Source organism: Mus caroli, chromosome 7 (genome assembly GCF_900094665.2).
Source record: "Mus caroli chromosome 7, CAROLI_EIJ_v1.1, whole genome shotgun sequence".
Taxonomy (NCBI): Eukaryota; Metazoa; Chordata; class Mammalia; order Rodentia; family Muridae; genus Mus; species Mus caroli.
In genome coordinates this window covers 122,107,461-122,132,023 of record NC_034576.1, presented here as the reverse complement: position 1 = coordinate 122,132,023, position 24,563 = coordinate 122,107,461, and the positions used below count along the sequence as shown (strand labels likewise).

The 24,563-nt window shown below is 44.5% G+C and overlaps 2 protein-coding genes and 1 pseudogene across 2 annotated transcripts in view; 1 reads left to right on the top strand and 2 right to left on the bottom strand.

Moving 5' to 3' along the window:
- The window catches only part of Dnah3 (dynein axonemal heavy chain 3), a 163,931-nt gene that overhangs the window by 115,561 nt on the left and 23,807 nt on the right, over nucleotides 1–24,563 (top strand). The window contains exons 47-52 of the mRNA XM_021168736.2: nucleotides 1,812–2,478; nucleotides 3,582–3,747; nucleotides 4,294–4,510; nucleotides 7,889–8,071; nucleotides 13,745–13,943; nucleotides 17,214–19,355. Of these exons, the coding sequence (XP_021024395.1) occupies nucleotides 1,812–2,478; nucleotides 3,582–3,747; nucleotides 4,294–4,510; nucleotides 7,889–8,071; nucleotides 13,745–13,943; nucleotides 17,214–19,355 (3,574 nt within the window). The remainder of the gene's footprint in view (nucleotides 1–1,811; nucleotides 2,479–3,581; nucleotides 3,748–4,293; nucleotides 4,511–7,888; nucleotides 8,072–13,744; nucleotides 13,944–17,213; nucleotides 19,356–24,563) is intronic.
- LOC115031571 lies at nucleotides 80–180 on the bottom strand (annotated as a pseudogene).
- The window catches only part of Lyrm1 (LYR motif containing 1), a 56,373-nt gene continuing 50,135 nt past the window's right edge, over nucleotides 18,326–24,563 (bottom strand). Inside the window, exon 4 of the mRNA XM_029479305.1 lies at nucleotides 18,326–18,403. The gene's annotated coding sequence lies outside the window, so the exon portion shown is untranslated. The remainder of the gene's footprint in view (nucleotides 18,404–24,563) is intronic.

Sequence of the window (24,563 nt, the reverse complement as noted above, 5' to 3'; positions counted from 1 at the left end):
GCTCCCACTTGTTTTCATTAAAAATTTCTTTTTAAAACAAGTTACTTTTACTTCACAAGGATCCAGTGATTTTAAGGATAATACTAGGGAGCACTCCACAAGCCTGCATGTCATCCTTGTTCAAAGGATGCCAAGCTTCTCTGTGCTGTTACAGTTCTAGTGTATCTGCTGCAGAAGCAAGCACTCCTTTGTTATTAGTCTGTTTTGTTTCCTTTGTATAAATATTATGTAAATTTATTAATTTATTTTTTCACTTTACAACTCAATATCAACCATTCCTCTCATCCCAGTACCCCTTGACATAAGTCCTCCCTCCATGTCCCTTAGAAGGGGAAGTCTCCCTCTGGGTGTCAACCTTTTCCCCCCACCCCATCCCATCCTCCATCTCCCACCCTCTACCCCTACACCAGTTGTTTGGGGGACACTCAAACTGAGATTCCTAGCAGTGGGGGATATGGATCCTAAGCAGCCACTTCCTGTTGCTAGGCAGGACTCCCAGTGGAAAGATAAGGACAGCAACCCACCCACAAAACCTTTGACCCAAAATGTGTCATGTCTACAAGATGTGCAGGGACAAAGGTAGAGCAGAGTCTGAGGGAATGGCCAACCAATGACTGCCCCAAATTGAGACCCATCCCAGGGGCAAGAACCAATCCCCAGTACAATTAATGAGATTTCACTAGGCTTGGAGACAGGAACCTAGCATTACTGTCCTTTGAGAGGCTCCACCCAACAGCCAGCCAGTGGAAAGAGTTACAGACTCACACCCAAACAGTAGATGGAGGTCAGGAAGTCTTACAGAAGATTTGGGAGAAAGATTGAGCCACCCAAAGAGAACAGGGACTCCACAAAAAACCAACACAGTCAACTACTCTGGTTGGATCCAGAGACTGAATCACTAATTAAAAAGCAAGCACAAGCTGGACCCAGGCCCCCTGCACATATGTAACAGACGAACAGCTTGATCTTCCTTTTCTTTTCTTTTGTTTTTTTGAGACAGAGTTCCACAGTGTGGCTCTGACTAGCCTGGAGCTCACTTTGTAAACTTGACTGGCCTTGACCTCACAGAGATCTGCTTTTACTTTTTTTTTTTGCTTATGTGTATATGCAGCTGAGCACTCCTCTAATTCTAAGAGGATCTCTGTGAGTTCCTAGACAGCCTAATCTACATAGTTACTTCCAGGCTATCCAGGGCTACCCAACAAAACCCTGCCTAAAAATAAGCAAACAAAAAACTGTAGTCAGAGATGAGGAGTCAGCTCAGTGGTTAAAGGCACTTGCTGCTCTTGCAAAATTGGGCTCCTAGTGCCCACATCAGGCAACTCACAACCTTCATCTCCAAGAAACCTGACACCCTCTTCTGGCCTCTGAGAGTACCCACACATGTATGGCACATACATACAAATTAAAAATATGCTTATATGTATATGTACTCATGCGTGGGCATATACATGTGAGTCTGGTAACCTCAGAGGCGAGAGGAAGGGGCTGGTTCCCCTACAATTGAAGTTACTAGCCATTGTGAGCTGTCTGATATAGGTGCTAGGACCCAAACTTGGGTCCTCTATAGAGCTGCACATGTTCTTAACCACCCAGCCAGTCCTCTAGCCCCACTCACGCTGCTTTCCTGTTCTTTAATCAAACCATCACATCCACATATTATATATTTAAATCTTTTTTCTATTGATGAGCCATAGCTAGGAAGATGTGTTCAGGAAAAACAGTCTGGTCTCCCTTTCACTTTGTCCCTATACCCACAGCCAGCCTAGGCCACCGCCGCTGGGTTCAACAGACACTTATTCTTCCCACAGGTGCTCATCCACCTGTCACCCACTGGGAAGATAACTGATGACAACATCCGTAGCCTCTTCTTCGGGGATTATTCGAAGCCAGAAAGTGACCAAAAAATCTATGACGAGATCATTGACCTGAGAGGACTCACGGTGGTGATGGAGTACTATCTGGATGAGTTCAACAGTGTCAGCAAGGCCCCCATGTCTTTGGTCATGTTCAAGTTTGCCATTGAGCACATCTCCAGGATCTGCAGAGTCCTGAAGCAAAAGAAAGGTCACTTGCTCCTGGTGGGCATTGGGGGCAGTGGGCGGCAGAGCGCCACCAAACTGTCCACGTTCATGAACTCCTATGAGTTATACCAGATTGAAATCACAAAGAATTACACCAACAGCGACTGGAGAGAGGACCTGAAAAAGATAATGTTGCAGTCAGGAGTGGTCACCAAGAGTACTGTGTTCCTCTTCTCGGATAACCAGATCAAGGATGAGTCATTTGTGGAAGACATCAACATGCTTCTGAACACAGGCGATGTGCCCAACATCTTCCCAGCGGATGAGAAGGCTGACCTCGTGGAAAAGATGCAAACAGCGGCCAGGACAGAAGGAGAGAAGGTTGAAGCCACTCCCCTGTCTATGTACAATTTCTTTATTGAGAGAGTGAGAAAGAACCTTCACATTGTTCTTGGTGAGAAGCAGTTAAATTCTGTCTGTTCTTGGTCCTCTGGAGTCATTAGGGTCTTCTCAGTATCCCAGATCTCAGTATCCCAGATCTTTACTGACATCAAAACTGATCTAAGCAAGGCACCGACCAACAGTCACAATCTGGACTTCCTCTGGCAATCGTCCTCAATCTTTGCTCAACGCGGTCGTGTCGAGCTCGTTCTGATCTCTTCAGTTCTCTGATTTCTTCAAGAAACAACACAGCTTAGCATATTATCTGGCACAGAACACCAGTGTTCTCCAGGAATGAAATGGATACATAAAGCCAGGGGATGCCTCACACCCTCTTGTACTCACCTTTCTCTGTCCTCGATCCCTTCATGCTCAGCCACTATTGTCTCAGATCTCACCCCAGCACTGTCCTTCTCCATCTCCGTTCTTGTTAATCCTAGACTTTTTGGATCCATTAATCCAGAGTGGGTTTTTATTTTTCTGTATAGCAGACAAGACTGATGGTGTGTGTGTGTGTGTGTGTGTGTACATGTAAATGCAAATTAAAATAATCACTTTCTGTTAGGATGGTAATCAAAGAACAAAACTTTCTTGCCTGTATCTTTTAAGGCCGTGTACCAAACTACCCCTGCATCCTCATGTCAATCAGCCTCCTCCAGCCACACTGACCTCCACACTTCCACCTACATATCATGCTTCCTCCAAACATTAAATAAACCATGAATGGAATTTGAGGTGCAGAACCAAGAGTCTGTGGCTGGATAGAGATGGAGTCAGAAACAAGCCCTGGGCAACTTCTGTGGGTCTCTAAATATGACTGCCTTGTATTAAAGCACAGGGAGAACAAATGGAGCAAAGGGCTCTGTCCCAACTAAGGGACATAAAGGCACAACAGTGCATAAAGGAGACTAGTAAAGCCATCTGTCATAATGCATTGAGGCCCCATCATAAAAGTTCCCCACGATTCCTCTGTTTGCAAGGCTCTCATCATGGTTATTTGCAACTACATCCCCATTTACCAGCCAGAGGCATTGCCTGCCCCTTGCAAACCTTTACTTTCTCTTTGCTTCTCCAAGCTCTTGTGGAAGGGAACTAACAGAGCCTATTTCTCATTAGCCATGAGTCCGATCGGGGATGCCTTCAGAACCCGCCTGAGGATGTTCCCGTCACTTATCAACTGCTGCACCATTGACTGGTTCCAGTCCTGGCCAACTGATGCCTTAGAGCTGGTGGCCAACAAATTCCTGGAGGACGTGGAGCTTGATGACAGCATTCGGGCAGAGTAAGCTTTAGCTTCATTTCAACACCCCAGGTATTCCGAGCTGAAATCCCAGCCACCTCTGGGGCCCAGAGGGTAAAAGCCCCTGACAATCTGAGTTCAATCCCCAGAACCTACATGGTAGAAGAAGCAAACCAACCCCTGAAAGCTGTCCTCTGACCTCCACATGCGTGCTATGATAAGCCCAGGCATGCATCTGTACACACAGACACAATGGAAAATACATAAAATGCAATTAAAAAGTACTCTGCGCTCTGAAAGCTTCTCCAAACTGCTGAAACCTGATACGTCTTGCATAAGCCCTGGCAAGTCATAAAAAGGTCCGAGGTCATCCCTCTCTCTTTGGCTCTGTTCACTCACTAGGTTCTAGAGGGCCAGTCATTGTATGCACCTCTGGAAAAGGTCCGAGGTCATCCCTCTCTCTTTGGCTCTGTTCACTCACTAGGTTCTAGAGGGCCAGTCATTGTATGCACCTCTGGAACCCTGGTGTCCCTAGGTCTCCTCGGGAGGAAGCTAGGTCCCAACTAACTGCTCTGGCTTCCTTGGCAGGGTCGTCTCCATGTGCAAGTACTTCCAGGAGAGCGTGAAGAAGCTATCGGCTGACTACTACAACACACTTCTCAGACACAACTATGTGACCCCCACCTCTTACCTTGAATTGATCCTCACCTTCAAAACTCTCCTTAATAGCAAGAGACAAGAGGTGGACACAATTAGGAACCGCTACTTGGCAGGCTTGCAGAAACTGGAATTTGCATCTTCACAAGTAAGCACTTCCGTAGTAGAACAGGGACGAAGGGCCAGGATATGCTGGGTGTGTCTAGATACAGAAGGTGAGGGGGCATCGGATAAAGACAGACTCCAGCCTCAGTTAATTCATTTCCATCTCAGCTTCAGGTGATCCTGTCTGGATTTAAGATTGCACTGTCTTGTTCATGGGGGGGGGGTTTAGTTTGGGCATTAACTGGGTCTCTCAAAATATTGCATAAGCTGAGCACATACCTTTAATCCTAGCACTTAGGAAGCAGAGGTAAATCTGAAGCAGGAGTGAGTCCATGGCCAGCATGGGCTATAAAGTAAGTTCCAGACCAGCCAGGGCTGACTACCTTGTATCAACAAACAAGCAAACAAAGAAGAAACAAACCCAGTAAAGTAGCATTTATCCTGACTGCCGAGTACTGGCACTCCCTTACAGTTAGGACCTCAATGGCAGCATCTTTTTGAAGCCTTGGATAGGAGAAGAGCAGGGCTTTGTAAGGTTAGTCCTGGACTCAAATTACAATGGTCTGATCTGTCAGTGTGACACTATGGCTCCACTGCTCTGGTCCTAGGTTTGCTGGGTCTAATGTTGAAAGCTCAAGTCCCTCTAGACAAGTAAGAGAAAACTATGTGGCTGGAGAGGCAGAAAGGGGATTGAAATGACCTGAAAGGGGATGAGAGCAGGTTAGCATGCCATCTCCTGTTATAAAGAAACTACTACACAGAGAGGTTCTTCAGCCTGCTCATTAGTCCCACCTGAATGACAAAGAAGCTTGACTTCAGGGCAGATTCCTGATCACACTATCCCATCATGGTCTGGTTTTCAACCGAGGCTCCTGGGGAGTGGGGGTAGGGAGTAAAGGTGGAGAGAAATTCTATGCTTCGTTGGGAAAAAAAAAATCCTAGTGAATTTGGTTTTCTAAAAAATTACAATCCCCTAAAAAGAGTTCCCCATCACTGACCGTACTCAGACAGACCCAAAGGATGTGTGATAGAACTGTTTCCAAGGGTGTTGGCTATATGTGATGGCTGACCCAGAAACCTGGAAACAACAAACCTGTGCTTCTTACAGTTCCAGAGGTCAGGAGGCAAGCTCAAGGTGATGGTAGATACACTGACTGGTGGGGGCTCTCCTTCCAATGAGACAGGAACATTATGAGTTCATTTTTAAAAAATATTTATTCATTTATTTTATGTATTATAAATGCTCTATCTGCAATGTACGCCTGCATGCCAGAAAAGGGCATCAGAACATATTATAGATGGTTGTGAGCCACCATGTGGTTGCTGAGAATTGAACTTAGTACCTCTGGCAAAGCAGCGGGTGCTCTTAACTGCTGAGACATCTCTCCAGCCCATGATTTAATTTTTAATGTGTTGTGTGTGCGCATGTGTGTGTTGGCGCTCACATGCCACAGGATGCATGGGGAGGTCAGATGATAAATTCCTGGAATCAGGTTTACTTCTTACACTTTTTTTCATTGTACATGTGTGTGGGAGCAGGGAAAGGGGGTGTGTGTTACAGCCTGTGTATAGAAACAAGAGGACAGCTTGCAGGAAATCTCTTTGCTCCTTGCATCCATGATGATTCTGGGTTAGGACTTAGGCTGTCAGGCTTGATGGCAAGAGATTTTACCCAATATTAGGCATCTTGCCAAACCCTCTCCTTCTGCCTTTACATGGATTCTGGAGAGTCTACTTCAGGTTGCCAAGCTTTAGAGCAAGCACCCTTACCTGCCAAGCCATCTTTCTTTTTTTTTTATTACGTATTTTCCTCAATTACATTTCCAATGCTATCCCAAAAGTCCCCCATACCTCCCCCCCCCACTTCCCTACCCACCCATTCCCATTCTTTTGGCCCTGGCATTCCCCTGTATTGGGGCATATAAAGTTTGCAAGTCCAATGGGCCTCTCTTTCCAGTGATGGCCGACTAGGCCATCTTTCGATACATATGCAGCTAGAGACAAGAGCTCTGGGGTACTGGTTAGTTCATCATGTTGTTCCAACTATAGGGTTGCAGATCCCTTTAGCTCCTTGGGTACTTTCTCTAGCTTCTCCATTGGGAGCCCTGTGATCCATCCAATAGCTGACTGTGAGCATCCACTTCTGTGTTTGCTAGGCCCCGGCATAGTCTCACAAGAGACAGCTATATCTGGGTCCTTTCAGCAAAATCTTGCTAGTGTATGCAATGGTGTCAGCGTTTGGAAGCTGATTATGGGATGGATCCCTGGATATGGCAGTCTCTAGATAGTCCATCCTTTCATCACAGCTCCAAACTTTGTCTCTGTAAAGCCATCTTTCTAGCCCAGACAAGACCTTGGTGGGTTTTTACATGGTAGAAAGGACAGAGCTCTTGTTTTTTTGCTCTTACTAAGGATATTTATCCCATCTTGAGGTTCCTACTCTCATAATCTCATTTAACCCTAATGACTTCCAAAGGTCCCATTGCCAAATATCATTATCTCTGAATTAAACTTCAGCATATGCATTGGGAGACAAATATTCCTTCTGCAGTACTTGTGAGTGCCTTCTTGCTTAGCTTGGTGGAACCCACCTGTAAACTCAAGACTCTTAGAGACTGGGACTGGGGTTAAGAGCTTAAGAGTCAGGGGAGGGGGAAAAGGCATAAGAGTCTTAAGAGTCTGTGAGTTGAAGGCTAGCCTGGGATCTCTCCTCCCTCCCCCCACCCGTGTGTGTGTGTGTGTGTGTGTGTGTGTGTGTGTGTGTGCACGCTTACTTGCATTGAATCAAATTAAAAGTAGCTTTAGAACCCAGGTGCTATGGAAATGGACCAGGGGTAAAACACTTGCCACAAAAGGGTAAGAACAAAAGTTCAGATTCTCAGAGCTCAAATAAATGCCAGGTGGGCATAACAGCCCACCTATAATCCCAGCAGGTAGGGGGCAGAGTCAGAGGATGTCTGCACCATGCTAACATCAACCTCTAACCTCCAAATGCAAGTGAGCACTTGTACACACACACACACACACACACACACACACACACACACACACACACACACACACAGAGTGACTTTTAATGGTTTTATGACTTGGTCTCTCTCTCCCTGTACCAGGCACTAGCATAGAAACCTAATGAGGGAAGAAACCATATCGTTAACGTTTTTTGCTTTCCATTGAGTGCCTGTGCTTTGCACTGCTCTTGAAACTGCAACACTCAGTGTGGAATCAGTAACTAAGTATTGAAAGACTGGGGGCATAAATACCAGCCAACAAATCTATGCCCAGTGACATGCCAAAACCAGCCATCCTTTCTATCTACATTTGTCCTGTATTACAGAGCCAGGTCTGCTTTTCTCAACTTTTCATTTTTAGCACTGACACTGCTGATCCCATGTCTCTCCTGTCCCCTCTTCCGTGCTAGGTGGCTGTCATGCAGGTAGAGCTGACTGCCCTTCAGCCTCAGCTCATCCAAACCTCTGAGGATACAGCAATGATGATGGTGAAAATTGAACTGGAGACAAAAGAAGCTGATGCCAAGAAACTTCTGGTGCAGGCAGACGAGAAGGAGGCTAATGCTGCTGCTGCCATCTCTCAGGGGATCAAGGTATGACCAGGCGAGAGGTGCAAAGGGAGCCACCACTGCTAAATGTAAGTGACTGTGCCCACCTTACAGATGAGACAAAGGAGACTCAGGAAGGGCGAGTGAGTTTTCCAATCACCAATTAGGAGTTAGTGAAGAAGGCTCTTGGGCCATCTCTTCTCTATCCCACTCTGAGTCAAAACTGCGACTCAGCATAAGCTCATCTGTTAACTTTTCACTGTGCCCTGGCTACAATAACCTTCTGGTTATTCCTTCCCCAGGGCCTTTGCACTGGTTGTTCTCTTTGCCTATCAATATCCCCATGCCGTCTACTTCACCCCTGTCACGTTTTTGTCCAGTTGTCCCTAACACGTGTGTGTAGGTATGGAACAAATGTTTTTAGGATGTCAGGATATTGAACCTAGAGGGCCACATTTGTAGGTGCTTCTGGCCATGTCCTGAGAAGGGATCACCACGCATTCAGATAGCAGAAGATAGCCTTATTAGCATTGACGTGACAATTACATAGGTCTCAGCACTCTCCGTAAGTGATTCCATTTGAGGGTCACAGGCACCTAATGAATGACAAGTGTCAATATCTGAGAGTTGCTAGAATTGAGGTCAGGGTGAAATGGCCTTACAGAGCTGTGTAAGTCATTGACAAAACTATATGACAAAGCACAGGACACCTGCCTAAGGCATTTGTCCATGTGCCTTAAGGAATTAGGGAATCCCTTAGGGAATCCCTTCAGCCGTTCTCAAGCATGAGTTTGAGCAAGAGGCAGCCTGTGTCTGGCATCTGTCCTAAATAGGTCATGAGTCATTTTCTTGAAAAGTACAGGGCTTCCAATTGGCGTCTCTCCAGTGAATCCTGAGACCTGACCTCTGGTAGATGTTTTTCAGAGGGTCTGATCCCTCCCTGTTCTCAGAATTCACAATGAACACCATGTCCTAGATTGTGAAAGTTGGTTCACTTGCGGTCTTAGTGGCTCAGAAAGAAGACATAATAGAAACCATAAAATATAGCCACTTCCAGGTGCCAGGAACCAGATTCTAGTGGCAATTTGTCATTCTATGGTAAAATGATTATACTAGACACTCCTCACATTTAACAACTATTTATTAAACACCTACTATGTGCTGGCTCATTTTTAGTCAAGGAAAGTAGGAATGAGTAAGATAAATAAAATCCTTTTCCTCGTGGAGATTATATTCTCTGGTGCTCATTCTCTTGAATCCTACATACACTACAATACCCATCATACAGAATTATTCCCACTTGACATATGAGGAAATCGTGACACAAGATGTTTCCAAAGTTGCATGACCACCAAGTGGCATGATTCAGACCAAGAGCTCTTTGACCCACAAACCATGGCATTTGACCATGAATCCAGACGTTGCAGACTGGCAGCTGGGGACCACATGTGTCCTGGGATGCAGAGAAGATTCTATTGACTCATTTTGAGGCAGGGACTTGCTAGGTATCCCAGACTGACCTTGAGCTCATGATCCTCCTGCCTCAGCCTCCTGAGTGCTAGGACTGTAAGTGTGTGCATCACAGCCACACTCAGGGATGTTTTATTTGAAGTCAGAAGTAGTTAACCTTTAAAATGCAAGTCATTTCAAGGAAAGAATCTGAAACGTTTGCTTTTCCTTAGGGGAAAAAAATAATTAGGACTCTAGCGACATTGGCTCTGCTTTCTTGGGTTGTGCCCATCCTCAGGAGTAAGAAGCTGCCGACCTTTTGAGTTCTAGCCTCCCAAGCTCCATCCAGTTCAGTTCCTGTTCTTGCCTCAGTGCCCTGGCCCCTGGATGTGTGTGACTTTACAGCTCATTTATAATTCTGTACTATAACCAGGCAGCCAAAGTGCACGCACAACCGACTCTGCTCCTTCCTAGCCTCGGTTTCTGCATCAACAGATTAAGGTTACTGAGGAAAATAAAAAACAAAAAACCACGTGGGCTGGAGAGATTTCTCAGTGTCTAAAAGCACTAGTAGCTCTGGCACAGGACCCACATGACGGCTTACATGAATCAGCAACTTTAATTCCAGGGGAGTCCGACACCCTTTCCTAGTCTTCCCAGGCACCGGGCATATATGTGGTATACATATAGACATACAGGAAAATACTCAGACAGATAAGTAAATACACAAATGAGTAGAGAGTACGTAAAAGTGTGTGGCATTTGCTAGGGGTCCACATTGGTGGTCCTCTGAAACAGCTGTTCTTCTTCATCTCTACTCAGTGTGCTAGCCTAGCTTCTCACCAAGCATAGGAATCATCAGGAAGGGAACAGCCCAGGCAGGATTCTGCTCTGGAATGTCAGGGAAAGAAGCCAATCTGCTAGGTCAGGAGGTAGGTGAGCAATGCCACGGGGTTTATGAGGAGAGACTTCTCACCACACCCTGGGCAATAAACCACCACCTTGGGTTTCAGTGAGAAGGGTGAGGTCTGATGTGGTGCCATTGGAGCCCAGATCCTGCAAGTCCTGAAGGTGAGTCAGGTGAAAGAAACCACCTAGGGAGGAGAAGAAAAACCCAGTCTTGCTCCACAGTTTCCCTGAGGCTTTTCTTGGACAGTGTCCTCCTGAAGTTTTCAGGGCTGTGGTCTTTCTCCACATGGGGCCTGCTACACTTCTCCATACTTCTACAATCTCTTACAATGGGAGCATGTAGAACACTGGACCTAACACACAAGTCACAAGTCCCACAGAGCAAGAAGAATTCGTGCAAAGAAGATTTGGAGACTGAAAGAGATGGAGATAGCTCCCAACACTGGATTCACGAGTGTGGCAGTTTCTTGAGCTGGCAAATTCTTGGCACTCCTGGCAAGTGTCTGTCATCCTGGCATCTGTGCAGCAAAGACAGGCTAGCCTTGACTGCTGCATCTACTCATCAAATAACAAATTAGTCAGTTCTTCTTAGACTACTAAATCATGTCCCCCCCCCCCTTAGTGAGGATAACCTTCCAAAATTACTGCAGCATAGATTTCATTTCATCAACATATACTTGCTCAATATCTGATAGTTTGTGTCCCCTAGATTGTTGACACTGAATCCAGTGCCATTTTTAATTTTAATCATACAATTATGGGTCATAACAACAGATGAAATTTTTTTTTTGAAAATTTCAATTTAGATACCTTTTAAAGTCTTGGCTCTAATTTGGAACTTCCTTCTTGTCCACACATTGTGTTATAGGATACAATTACAATATGATTGTGATTTTTCACAGAACTTGTTTTCTCTTAATATTGTGCCATGAATATTGTTCCAAGATATCTTTCAGATAGTGTGTTTGGGAATATGTGTGATATAGGTACTTGTTATTGTATATGTACATTTTTTGTATTTGTGTAGTATGTATACTTGTTTTGTGGCTGTGAGCACATTTGTATGTGTGTATACTCACATGTGTGGTCTGTATGTGTAGTATATGTGCTTGTTATCGTGGATTTGTGCACATCTGTGTGTGTGTAGTAGGGTCTGTTTATATAGTATATGCACTTGTTTTGTGGGTGTGTGCACATTTGTATGTGTAATTGTTATTGTGTATATGGTGTGTATTGTGGTATATGTCCTTGTTATTATGGGTATGTGCACATCTTTGTATGGGTGTTGTGGAGGCCAAAGTTTGACATCAAATGTCATTCCTCAATCAGTCTATACTTTTACTTTTTGAGACAAGACCTCTCATTGAACCTGGAGGCCTCTGATTCAGCTAGGTCTGCTGGCAATAAGCCTTTACCCCACTATGGCCAGTTTTTTGTGAAGGTGCCAGGGCACAAACTTAGCTCTTCACACATTTGCAGAAGGCACTTTAGCAACTGAACTGTCATCCCAACCCCTTCATAGAGACAGCTCAGTGACCATGGAGAGGAGGTCAAAAATCAAGCCTATGCCCTCCTGCTCTTTGATTTCAGTATTTCTATAATGTCAAGTAGCATTCCTTGACAACAACACTTACAGAGTCACCCATGGAGTTAAGGATGCAGACCCCACCTAGACTGAGTGACTCAGAATCTCAGGGTGGCGATGCTTTCGGTGATGCTTGGTGACTGATACACAGCCACTATTGAGAATCTCCATTACAGATACGTCACAGTGAGAGGCTCCTTGGAGCCACCTGACAAACCAGCTTGCAGCAAAACTGAGCTGCAAGCCAAGCTGTCCCTTAGGAAAAGGAGCAGAGGTGCCAGGTTCCATGGAGGGGTGAAGTGTGGAGGGATCGCTAGCTGTGAGGAAGTAAAAACAAAACAGAAACCTTTTATTTTGCTTGCTTATCCACAATAAACTCAGGTGTTACAATGACTTCAGCAGATAATGCAAACATTCAGGAGGCAGAGGTGAGAGATTCATGAGTTCAAGGCCAGCCTGAGCTACACAGCACATTTAAGGACATTTTGGGACCATGCCACAAACAGTTGACATTCTCCTGTGAAGTTCCACTTCAGTCATAACTGTATGATCACCCAAGATTCAGTGAACTGATAAATAATTCACTAAACCAGTGAGACTCCAGGAACCAGCTCTGTGACCTGCCCAGTGTGTGACCTTGACTAACTCATTTCACGTTTGTGGAAATTTTTTTCTATGATAGAATTTGAGTAACTAACTCAAAAGAGCCCTCTCAGTTTTGAAGTCCTATTGTGGCAATATTTCTTCCTCTCTTTCTTTCTTTTTTCTTTCTTTCTTCCAAATTTTTTTTGAAATATAATGCACATACCTTTAATGCCTTCCTTTAAAAGTTCTGCAATTCATTACCGTTCTGTACAGTCACAAAGTCATGCAAACATTAATACTATGAACCTCTCGAACGCTTTCATCCCCAAAGAAAATCTATTCCCTTTGACATCCACTCCTCCTCTCCTCAACTCCAGGTAACTACTCACCTGTCTCTGTAGATTTGCCCGTCCAGAACACTTCATAGAAACGGAGCCATGTAACATGGCTTCTTTCACTTGACATGATATTTATTTGATTCGTCAACATTATAACAAGCATAGGTGCTTTGTTTTATTTAATATATGCATGATGTTACATTATGTTGATTTCATGTTTAAATTAACAAATAGGGACTGGTAACTCAGGTTAAATGTACTTATTGTTAAGCCTGACAACCTGAGTTCAATCCCTGAGATCCACATGGAGAGAACTGATTCCTGCAAGTTGTCCTCCAACATCCATATGATCTCTGTGGTACACACACAGACACACACACACACACACACACACACACAAATAAACAAATAGGTAAAATTAAAAAATTAATGAATATTAAAAGTGGTAAGTGTGCATGCATGCCTGTGCACACACACAAATGTGAATGAGCAAAAAACAAAACAAAGAAAAAATTCCTTTAGGTCCATTAGGAAGAATTAATCCTAGTGCTATACAGCATAGAAAAGCAACATAATCTACAATTTTTATGTATTTCACAATATTTAAAAGTTAAATATCTCATGTCACATAAAAATACAATGTTTGAAAAGATTTGAAATACTTATTGTCCTAATTTGAGCAACGCCTCATTTTTTAAGGTCACAAAAATCGGTTCTCAAATGTTTAGGACATCCAAACTGCAGCCATGAGGGGCCAGGCAGACCTTCAAGAACAGGTCACAGAGAACCTTTCTGCCTTTTCCTGTGTACCAGGCACTGATCACCTACTCATTTTGTTCCTGTTCTCCACAGAATGAGTGTGAGGGAGACCTGGCCGAGGCCATGCCAGCACTTGAGGCTGCCCTTGCTGCCCTCGACACCCTGAACCCATCTGACATCACGCTGGTGAAGTCCATGCAGAACCCACCAGGCCCTGTCAAGCTGGTTATGGAGAGCATTTGTGTCATGAAGGGGCTGAAGCCAGAGAGGAAACCAGACCCCAGTGGCTCCGGTAACCACTCCAAATCCAAGCCATCTTGTTCCAGGCCCCTTGTGTTTTAGAGAAATTTGGATGTATCAGCATGTACATAAGTGTTCAAAGGTTTTAGTGATGTGCGTGTGTGTGTGTGTGTGTGTGTGTGTGTGTGTGTGTGTGTGTGTGTGTGTGAGGGTGTGTGTGCTCATGTGTATAGGCTAGAGGTTGGCACTGGCTGTCTTCAATCCATTCTGCACCTTATTTTTTGAGAAAGGATCTCAGCAAAACTAGAGTTTACCAATTCAGCTAGACTGGCAGGCAGCAGCTCCAGGGATCCTCCTGTCTATGTCTGCTTCCTCAACTGTGAGTGAGGGCTACAGGTGTGCCCTGCCATACCCAGCTTTTTACATAGGTGCTGGGATCCAGACTTAGGTCCCCTGCTTGTGCAGCAAGCATTTTACTAAGTGAGCCAGCTCCCCAGACCCCTTGTAAAAGTTTCTTGACCATTTAGCTGCTCGGTCAGCTGAGAAAATGCAGGTGCCTCTCTGTGGGGTGTAAACTTCATTGGGGCCTTAGATTGCAGACCAAAAATGGGGTTCATGTGGTACAAACATGTATGTGATCACACACAAGAGAAAGATAGAAACTGAGAGAACAAGAAACAGAATACATACAGTAAGGAGGGGGAGGAGAGAGAGAAGAAATAGAAACCTGGGCGTCATTTAGACACGGTCGCTCATGCACATCCATATGCACACACACGAACACACAAAAATGATATTGAATCAACAAACATGTGACCACAAAGGAAAGAACTGAGAAAGAATAAGAGCAGAAACAGGAAAACAGAACAGGGAGGGAAAGAGAAAGAAAGAGAGAAAGGGGAAAGGGGAGATGCAGAAAGATAGGAGGTGTCCTGGAGGGGAAAAAAACTAAACAGAAAAAAATGAGGCAAAAATGCTGAGGGTGAAAAGGAAATGGAGATGAAGAAGCACAGCCATCCATCAGGCCACAAAGACACGGAAAGGGAGTGAGGCAGGAAGAAGCGAGACAGAAGCATGTGTGTGTGTGCCCGCACACACACACACACACACGCATGCACGCACACATGCATGCACATATACATACACACACACATGCACGTGTAGACACAGTGGTTGGAGTGGGGAAGAGACAGTAATTGGAAATGCTAGAGGCAGGAGCAAAGGGGTCCAGAGATTAATAAGTAGATAGAAAAGAACAGCAAAGGGATGGAGGGGGAAATTTGAGCGGCAGACATGAGGGCTCACAACTATGATCCCAGCACTGCACTGAGGAAGACTGGGAGTCTGAGGTCAGCCTGGGCTACATAATGAGAAGTTCTCAAAAGAGAGCAGAGATTCTCATATAGGACTTTCTGTTACAAGTAGTGCCTTCAAACTGCATGTGAAATTTCAAAATCGAGTGCCCTTTGAGCCATCCTGCTCAGAGGAACTCTGCTAAGCCTGCATTCTTTCTGAAATGTTAGAAACCCCTAACCCTTCCCTTGATAGCTTCTGGGCCCCACTTCCCTTTGCTTAGCATTCCTTCTTGTCTGGCTGGCTTTAGGGCAACAGTTGGAAGAAGATATAGATGATGAGAAATGGCAAAGCAGGCTTGGACTTTGTGTGTGTGCTTGTGTGCTTGCATACAACATACAAATGCACCTAGCCGTGTTATGTACTTGTGGAGACCAGGAGCCTACTTAAGGTATTTTCTACAACTGTTCTCCATCTTATTTATCTATGACCAGGTCTCTCATTGAACCTGGAGCTTGCTGACTAGGTTGTGCTGGCTGGTCATTGAACTCCCAGGATCCCTATAACTATAGGCTCATCACTAAGGTTACTAGAACCTGCTGCCACGCCCAGATTTTACATAAGTGCAGAGATCTAAGCTCAAGTCTTTGTTTATTCAGCAAGCACTTTATCTACTGGGAAGTCTCCCTAGCATCAGAGTTGACTTTGGAGAAGCCTGTAGCGCTGTTGTTGGGGTAGACTCACATGGAGACCTTAAGGAATGCTGAAACCAATACCCCATTTCTAAAGACACTTATTTCATTGGTCTTGGGTGCAACCTAAAGTGGTTTTGTTTTGTTTGTTTCTTTGTTTTTGTTTGTTTTAAGTTCTTTGGGTGCTTCTAAGGTATATAGGCAGAGTTGAAACCCACTAAGATAGAACATTTCCAGGTTTCCAATACCAGTTCTTGCTGTGAGTCTCCAGTTATCAGCTCAGAATCTGCCATTAAACCATGTATATTATTCACTAAGCCCTTGGAACTTAGTGCATATAGTGGAATGGAACAAAAGAGCACTTGAGTTAGCTTTCAGCACCTTGAATTTAAATGAAGCAGATAATCTTCCGGAATGCAAACCAAGTCCTCCACAGGACATACTGGGCTGGTTGGTGTGCTTGCACTAAGGGATAGGTACATTATATTCCATATTATGCCTCAAGTATGGTTCTTGTCATGAGTCCCAGATTGGCATGTGCCATAAGCTAAAGAAGCTCTCAAATTTTTCCTAACATGTCAGCCAGAGGAGCACAATTGCAGGGTAGGATTGAAAACCACTTGACTGGTTGTTGACTGAAAGAGAATTGAGAAGAGGGCCTGACTTTGTTTCTGGCCAGACTATAGGTGGCCTCCTGTCTTGATATAAGCTAGCAAGCTCCATTTACTCACACTGTCCATTTACAGGAAAACTGGCTATGTTTCATCTAACCTGCCTCCCAGATTTGTAAATAAACATTTGTCCATGGGTGTGGCTTCTGTAGTTCTCTCCAGTGATAAAGGAATCAGAGGTGGAATTCATTCAGTTCATATCACAGCACCCAGTAAAACTGAGGCAGAAAGATCACAAACAAATCTAAGGCTAGCCTGGGTTTACGTATTAAGATTAAGATTAAGATTAATGGATGGATGGATAGATAAATAGATAGATAGGTAGGTAGATAGATAGATAGATAGATAGATAGATAGATAGATAGATAGATAGATAGATAGATAGATAGAGTCAACATGGCCTGAAGTTTACTGGACCCAACCAGTGCTACTTAGAGCATAGGCAAAGGACTCATTGCAAAGAACTTGAGATCATGGAAGAACTAAAGGAAAGTCCTCCAAGACCCAAGTCCAGGAAACAGAGTACAGATGGGGAAGATAAGTTTTCCTACATCTCCCTGACTAGAAGCTTGGAGTTCACCCCTTCCCCCAATATCTAAGTAGTGTGTAGAATTGTATTTCTTAATCAAAACATCTCAAAACATCTCTGTTTCCTACGCTGGACAGGTAAAATGATAGAAGATTACTGGGGAGTGTCAAGAAAGATCCTTGGAGATCTAAAGTTTTTGGAAAGTCTCAAGACATACGACAAAGACAACATCCCTTCAGTGATCATGAAGCGAATCCGGGAAAGGTTTATTGATCACCCTGATTTCCAGCCATCTGTCATTAAAAATGTATCATCTGCCTGTGAGGGCCTGTGCAAGTGGGTGAGGGCCATGGAAGTGTATGACCGAGTGGCCAAGGTTGTGGCTCCCAAACGGGAGCGACTGAGGGAGGCTGAGGGAAAGCTGGAGATCCAAATGCAAAAACTGAACCAGAAACGGGCGGAGCTGAAGCTGGTGGAAGACCGACTCCAAGATCTCAATGACGAGTTTGAACTAATGAACAAAAAGAAAAATGCACTGGAGGAAAATATAGAAATCTGCTCCCAGAAGCTCATCAGGGCAGAGAAGCTTATCAGTGGCCTTGGAGGAGAGAAGGACAGATGGACAGAGGCTGCCCGGCAGCTGGGGATCCGCTATGATAACCTGACCGGGGATGTTTTGCTATCCTCTGGGACGGTGGCTTACCTGGGTGCCTTCACGGTGGATTATCGGGCCCAATGCCAAAATGAATGGTTGGTTTCCTGTAAGGAAAAGGTCATCCCAGGCTCCATTGATTTTAGCCTCAGCAACACCTTAGGGGATCCCATAAAAATCCGTGCCTGGCAGATAGCAGGGCTTCCTGTTGACTCCTTCTCTGTTGACAATGGCATCATTGTGTCCAATTCCAGACGCTGGCCTTTAATGATTGACCCTCAGGGACAGGCCAATAAGTGGGTGAAGAATATGGAAAAAACAAACAAGCTATCTGTCATCAAGTTCTCTGATACCAATTACGTGAGGACTCTGGAAAATGCCCTGCAGTTTGGCACCCCTGTCTTGTTGGAAAATGTTGGAGAAGAGCTGGATGCCTTTATTGAGCCCATCTTGTTGAAGGCAACATTCAAACAGCAGGGGGTGGAGTATATGAGACTGGGTGAAAATATTATTGAATACTCAAGGGAGTTTAAATTCTATATAACCACTCGTCTGAGGAATCCACATTATCTCCCTGAAGTTGCCGTGAAAGTCTGTCTCCTCAACTTCATGATCACACCCTTGGGTCTCCAAGATCAACTCCTTGGCATTGTGGCTGCCAAGGAGAAGCCAGAGCTAGAAGAGAAAAAGAACAAGTTGATTTTAGAAAGTGCCCAGAATAAGAAACAGCTAAAGGAGATTGAGGATAAGATTCTAGAGGTCCTATCCCTGTCTGAGGGCAACATCCTTGAAGATGAGACAGCCATCAAAATTTTGTCCTCTTCGAAAGTTCTGTCTGAGGAGATATCTGAGAAGCAAGAAATAGCATCTGTGACAGAAACCCAAATTGATGAGACCCGCATGGGCTATAAGCCTGTCGCTGTTCATTCTGCTACCATCTTTTTCTGTATCTCCGACCTAGCCCACATTGAGCCTATGTACCAGTATTCTCTCACTTGGTTCATCAACCTCTACGTGCAGTCTCTAGCAAATAGCAGCAAGAGTGATGAGCTGGATTTACGGATCGAGTACATCATCGAACATTTCACTCTAAGCATCTACAACAATGTGTGCCGCTCACTGTTTGAGAAGGACAAGCTACTTTTCTCCCTCCTTCTGACTGTTGGCCTCTTGAAGGAAAGAAAGGCAATTGATGAGGAAGTTTGGTACTTCCTTCTAACTGGAGGTGTGGCCCTGGACAATCCTTTCCCCAACCCAGCTCCAGAATGGTTATCAGAGAAGTCATGGGGTGAGATTGTTCGAGCTTCCTCCTTACAGAAACTAAAAGGTCTGATGGAAGATGTCATACAAAATGTCAAAGTATGGAAGGAGATCTATGACTCGGCCTGGCCACATGAAGAGCCACTACCTTCACCTTGGTTTTTTCTTCAAACACTGGAAAAGATAGCAATCCTGCGATGTTTGCGGCCCGACAAGATAGTCCCAGCCATTCAAAACTTCATCTGTGAAACCATGGGAAAGATATTCATCGAAGCCCCAACCTTTGATCTCCAGGGATCCTATGGTGATTCCAGTTGCTGTGTGCCATTGATTTTCATACTGTCTCCAGGTGCAGACCCAATGGCAGGTAAGAGCAGAACATTGTATGAGAAACACTGAATGCTCAGAGTGTAGTGGTTGATAGCAGGAATCTCAAACCTAGCTAGCCTTCTGTTGAAAGACAACTAATTATAGTAGTCCACACTTCTTTCCTTCCTTTCTCCCTCCCTTTTCTGTTGTTGTGTTCTAATATTTAGCCCAGGCTGGCTTTGAACTAATGATCCTCCTGCCTCGGGCTCTCAAATACTGGTCTTACAGACATATGACACAAGGCCTGGCTCAAGCAAAGCATTTGACTGAATAAGGCAAGTGAAGACTTCATTTAAGGCCACTTCTCGGCACCACCTGGGATCACAATATCTAGGACAGTGAATCCAGAACCACAAGATCATCGGATTTTTCTAAAACTGTTGATAACTTTAAATTTTTCCTTATAACACAGTAAGGGTGGGTTGTGGAAATATCTGTGAGTAAAACACTTGCCACACACACATGAGGAACTGAGCCTCTTCCAAAGCTGGATGGTGTGCTGTGTGTCTGTAATTCAAGGCTCCTATGGAGAGAAGGAATCAGAGATAAGAGAATGCACGGAGGCTGGCCTAACACCTAGACTAGAATAAACAGTGGTGAAGAAGAGAGCCTGTCTAAATGGGAAGTGGTGACAGCTTTAGTCCAGGCACTCGAGAGACAGAGGCCGGCAGATCTCTAGGTTCAAAGCCAACCTGAACTTACAGATTGAGTAAGTCTACAGAGTGAACTCCAGAACAGCCATGGTTACACTGAGAACACCCTGTCTTAATCAAACAAAACAGAAAGACCTTGTCTGAAACATGGTGGATGTTCCTCTGACCCCTGACCCCACCCCCTTCACACACACACACACACACACACACACACACACACACTTCTTTTTAATATGATAGGAGCCAAGCCCAGGATGACATTAGCTCTGAGTTTATCATCTTCTTGAACCATTATTTTCTCTATTACATGTCAATTTTTTTCTAATTTAATCTTTTGTTTACTTACATTCCAGATTTTGTTTCCCTCCTGGTCCACCCTCCAACTGTTTCACATCGCATACCTCCTCCCAACCCACTGTCTCCACTAGGATGTTCCTATCACCCACCACCCACCCCACCAGACTTCTAAACTCCCTGGGGCCTCCAGTCTCCTGAGACATCTTCTCTGACTGAACCCAGACCTGGCAGTCCTCTGCTGTATATGTGCGGGGGGGGGNGGGGGGGTCTTATATCAGCTGGTGTATGCTGCCTGTTTGGTGGTCCAATGTTTGAGAGATCTCGGGGGTCCAGGCTAATTGAGACTCCTGGTCCTCTTACAGGGTCATCCTTTTCAGCTTCTTCCAGCTTTTCCTTAATTGAACCATAGGGTCAGCAGCTTCTGTCCATTGGTTGGTTGAGGATGCCTCAGTCCCACTTGGGAGGGAGAAGAAAGAAATCACAAGGTGGGGGAGGGACCTGGGAGGGAAAGTGGAGGGGGGGTGGGAAGAGGGGAACATGATCTGGTATTGGGTGGAGGAAAAGGACTGAAGACCTGAGTGCCAGCAGAAAGAATGGAAACAGGAAACCTATAGAGAGGTAGGAGGTTGGGGGGAGCCTCCAGAATGTACCAGAGACCTGAGAGGTGAGAGACCCTCAGGACTCAAAGGGAGGGATCTTAGATGAAATGCCCTATAGTGGGGAAAGAGAACTTGTAGAGCCCACCTCCCACAGAAAGACAGAGAGGGCATCAAGTGAGGAATGGGGTTGCCATCCCACAGTCAAAACTCTGACCCGTAATTGTTCTTGTCTGAAAAAACTGCAGGGATGATGAGTAGATAGGGGCCTGAGGAAAAGAAGATCCAAAGATAGGCCCAAAGTGGGATCCATCTCAAGGGGAGGTCCCAAGGCCTGACACTATTACTGAGGCTATGAAGCACTCACATAAAGGGACCTATCATGACTGCCCTCCAAAAGACCCAACAAGCAGTTGAAAGATACAGATATTTACATGTCAAATTTTTAAAAACTGAATGATAATACTACCTATATTTTCCTTTCAATTTTCAGCAAGGTATAAGATTGTGGTTCAACAGGGGTACGATTTTGCTTCCCCTAGGCACATTTGATAAGGTATAGAGACATTTTTCTGGTTACAACTAATATGGGGGAATGTTGTTGCTAGGATCTTCAAGGAAAAGACCAAGGATGTTGCTCACTATCTACGTTACATGAGCCATTTCTTAGACAGAAGGTGACATGGCCAAGGATGTTGTCTTAGGGTTTCCATTGCTGTGAAGAGACATCATGACCAAAGCAACTCTTATAAAGGACAACATTTAATTGGCTGACTTATAGGTTCAGAGGTTCAGTCCATTATCATCATGGCAGGAAGCATGGCAGCATCCAGGCAGACATGGTGCTGGAAAATGAGCTGAGAATTCTGCATCTTGATCCAAAGGCAGCCAGAAGACTGCTTTTAAGCAGCTAAGAGGAGGGTATCCAAGCCTACCCCTACAGTGACACACCTCCTCCAACAAGGCCACACTTAACTCCAACAAGGCTATTCATAATAGTGCCACTCCCTGGGCCAAGCATATTCCAGCCACCACAGATGGCAATCATGCTGAAGTTCCAGAAGCCTGATGTGGAGTGGGAGGCACATCTTCCTGCTTTACCTCCCCAAAGCAAACCCCTCTTAGTGGTTGGGTATTTCTTTCCAGAGACACTTTGTACACGTGGACCTGTTAGGGCTATTGACTGGAGTTGAGTTGCTTTCTCTTCTGTCAGATTTTTCACACTCTTGTTTTTTCTGTTGTTAAATGAACAAAGAGTACAAGGAATGTGAGAGGTAAATAGGTTGTTTTCTGTGGTAGCAGGGGAGTTTGGTATGTGCCTTTGACAAGGAAAAACTTAGCACACCCGATCCTGGAAGGAATACAGAGGGAGCTGAAGTGAATTGGTACAAGGTTCCTGTGTGACCAAACATTTGTGTCAAAAACAACAGAACCCCTTTTTATTGTCTTTGCTTTCATTACCTAAGTCTGTCTTTTCTTTTTGATTTTTTTTCTTTTCTTTTTTTCCCTTTGGGAGTTTCATTTGTCTCAGTTCCTAACCACCCAAAATTGTGCCCTCTCTTTTTCTTTTTTAAATAAACCCATCAAGTCCAATTCGTATTGACCACATATTCTTGGGTGTGTGGCCTTTCACTGAAGACTAACTGGCTTATTATTACCAGCTAAACTGACTCTTTCTTTCCTAGTTGCCATTAGCTTCTCAGTCATGAGTGAAACTTCATGACTACTTCCACTCCCTATGCAGATATCTTATCTGGTTTGAGCTTACAGAGATTTTGTGCATTCCATCATAATTCTAGTGTGTTCATGTGTGCAACTGCCCTGCTATATCTAGAAAAAATTGTTTCCTTGTCTTCTACCACCTCTGGTTCTTACAGTGTTTCTGACCCCAACTTCCAAAATGACCCCTGATCCTTTAAAGGACGGGATGTAATGTAGATGTCCCATTTAGGGCTGAGTATTCTACAATCTCTTATTCTCTCTTCCTTGACTACTTATGAGTCTCTGTTTTAATAACCATCTACTTCAAAAGGAAGCTTCTCTGATGAGAGTTGAGAGATCCACTAATCTATGGGTGTAATGATAAGTCATTAAGACTCAGTTTAGGCCAGGCAGTGGTGGCACACGCCTTTAATCCCAGCACTTGGGAGGCAGAGGCAGGCGGATTTCTGAGTTCAAGGCCATCCTGGTCTACAAAGTGAGTTCCAGGACAGCCAGGGCTACACAGAGAAACCCTGCCTCGAAAAACCAAAAACAACAAAACAAACCAAACAAAAAGGACTCACTTTAGTACTATGTCCATTTATCAGAATAGTAGTAGTAGGGTTTCCCTTATGACCCATGATTTGTGAAAAACTAGCATAGCCAAGAAAAGTAAAGCAGAAAAATAGGGGGCAAGGTCTAAAGAAGGTCTGATGATGACAATGGTGCTTATCGAGTCTGGTGGGTGATGTTCTACAGGCAGAGGACAGGCTGGTAGAACCTGTGCCCTAGTTGTCTTCCTTTCCTGATTAAAACTATTGGTGGTGGGGTCGAGAGATGGCTCAACCATTAAGAGAACTTACTGTTCTTGTAGAGGAGACATAGGTTTGGTTCCTAGCCACACAGTGGCTCACAGCCATCTGTACTTCAATTCCAGGGGATCTGATGCCTTCTTCTGAGATCTTTAGATATCAGGCACACATGGTACAGATACATATATGCTGGCAAAACACTCGTATACATTTTAAAGAGGACTGTTGAAAGGTCAGGCGTGATCATATGAGCTATCCATGGGCCAGATGTGATTACACAAGCTATCTGTAGGCCAGTCATGATCAAAAGGTCATAGGAGCCAGCTCTTGGAACCTCTACCTCTTCCCTTTAGGTTTCCTATCATCCTCTCACCTCACTGAATGGCTCTCAATCTTGGTTATCCCTGAGTTACATGGAGAGCTTTAAGAAAAGTCTTGGTGTGCCCTAGACTAATTAGATTAAAATATTAAGGGTGAAATCTAAGCATCCTGTCTTATATAGCTTTTTGGGTAATTCTGTTGTGGGAACCTCTGATTTAATGGCATCAGCAGACTTTAAAAATCATTTCTGGCATTTGTTATTGCATTAGTGCCTGCAACATGGTGATATTTTAATTCTTTCCTTCCCTCCACATTCATTAGCTGAATGTCTTCTCTAGGGAAGAATTTTCCTCTGTCAATTCTTTGGTTTACTCTGAATATAATTCATACAAGGCAAGCAAAACAGATGCTCCAATCTTGGTTTTTGGTTTTTTATATTTTGTTTTGTTTTGTTTCAAGACAGGGTTTCTCTGTGTAGCCCAGTGTGGTCTTGAACTCAGAGATTCACCTGCCTTTGCCTCCAAGTGCTAGGATTAAAGGTACGTGCCGCCACTACCAGACCAGATGCTCCATTCTTTCTGTTCTTTACCAGAAGACTGAATATTGAATATTAGTATTGCCCTACCAACTTCCAGAGTAGACTAGGAAGAATTGGGGGAGGGGGTTATATTGTGACCACTAGTTCAGTGATGAGCTCTCATACTGAAAATGGACCATAATTCATTCATTCTTTCTCTCTTTCCCTCTCCCTTTCTCACTTCCTCTCCTCTCCTCTCCCCTCCTCTCCTCTCCTCTCCCCTTCCCTCCCCTCCCCTCCCCTCCCCTC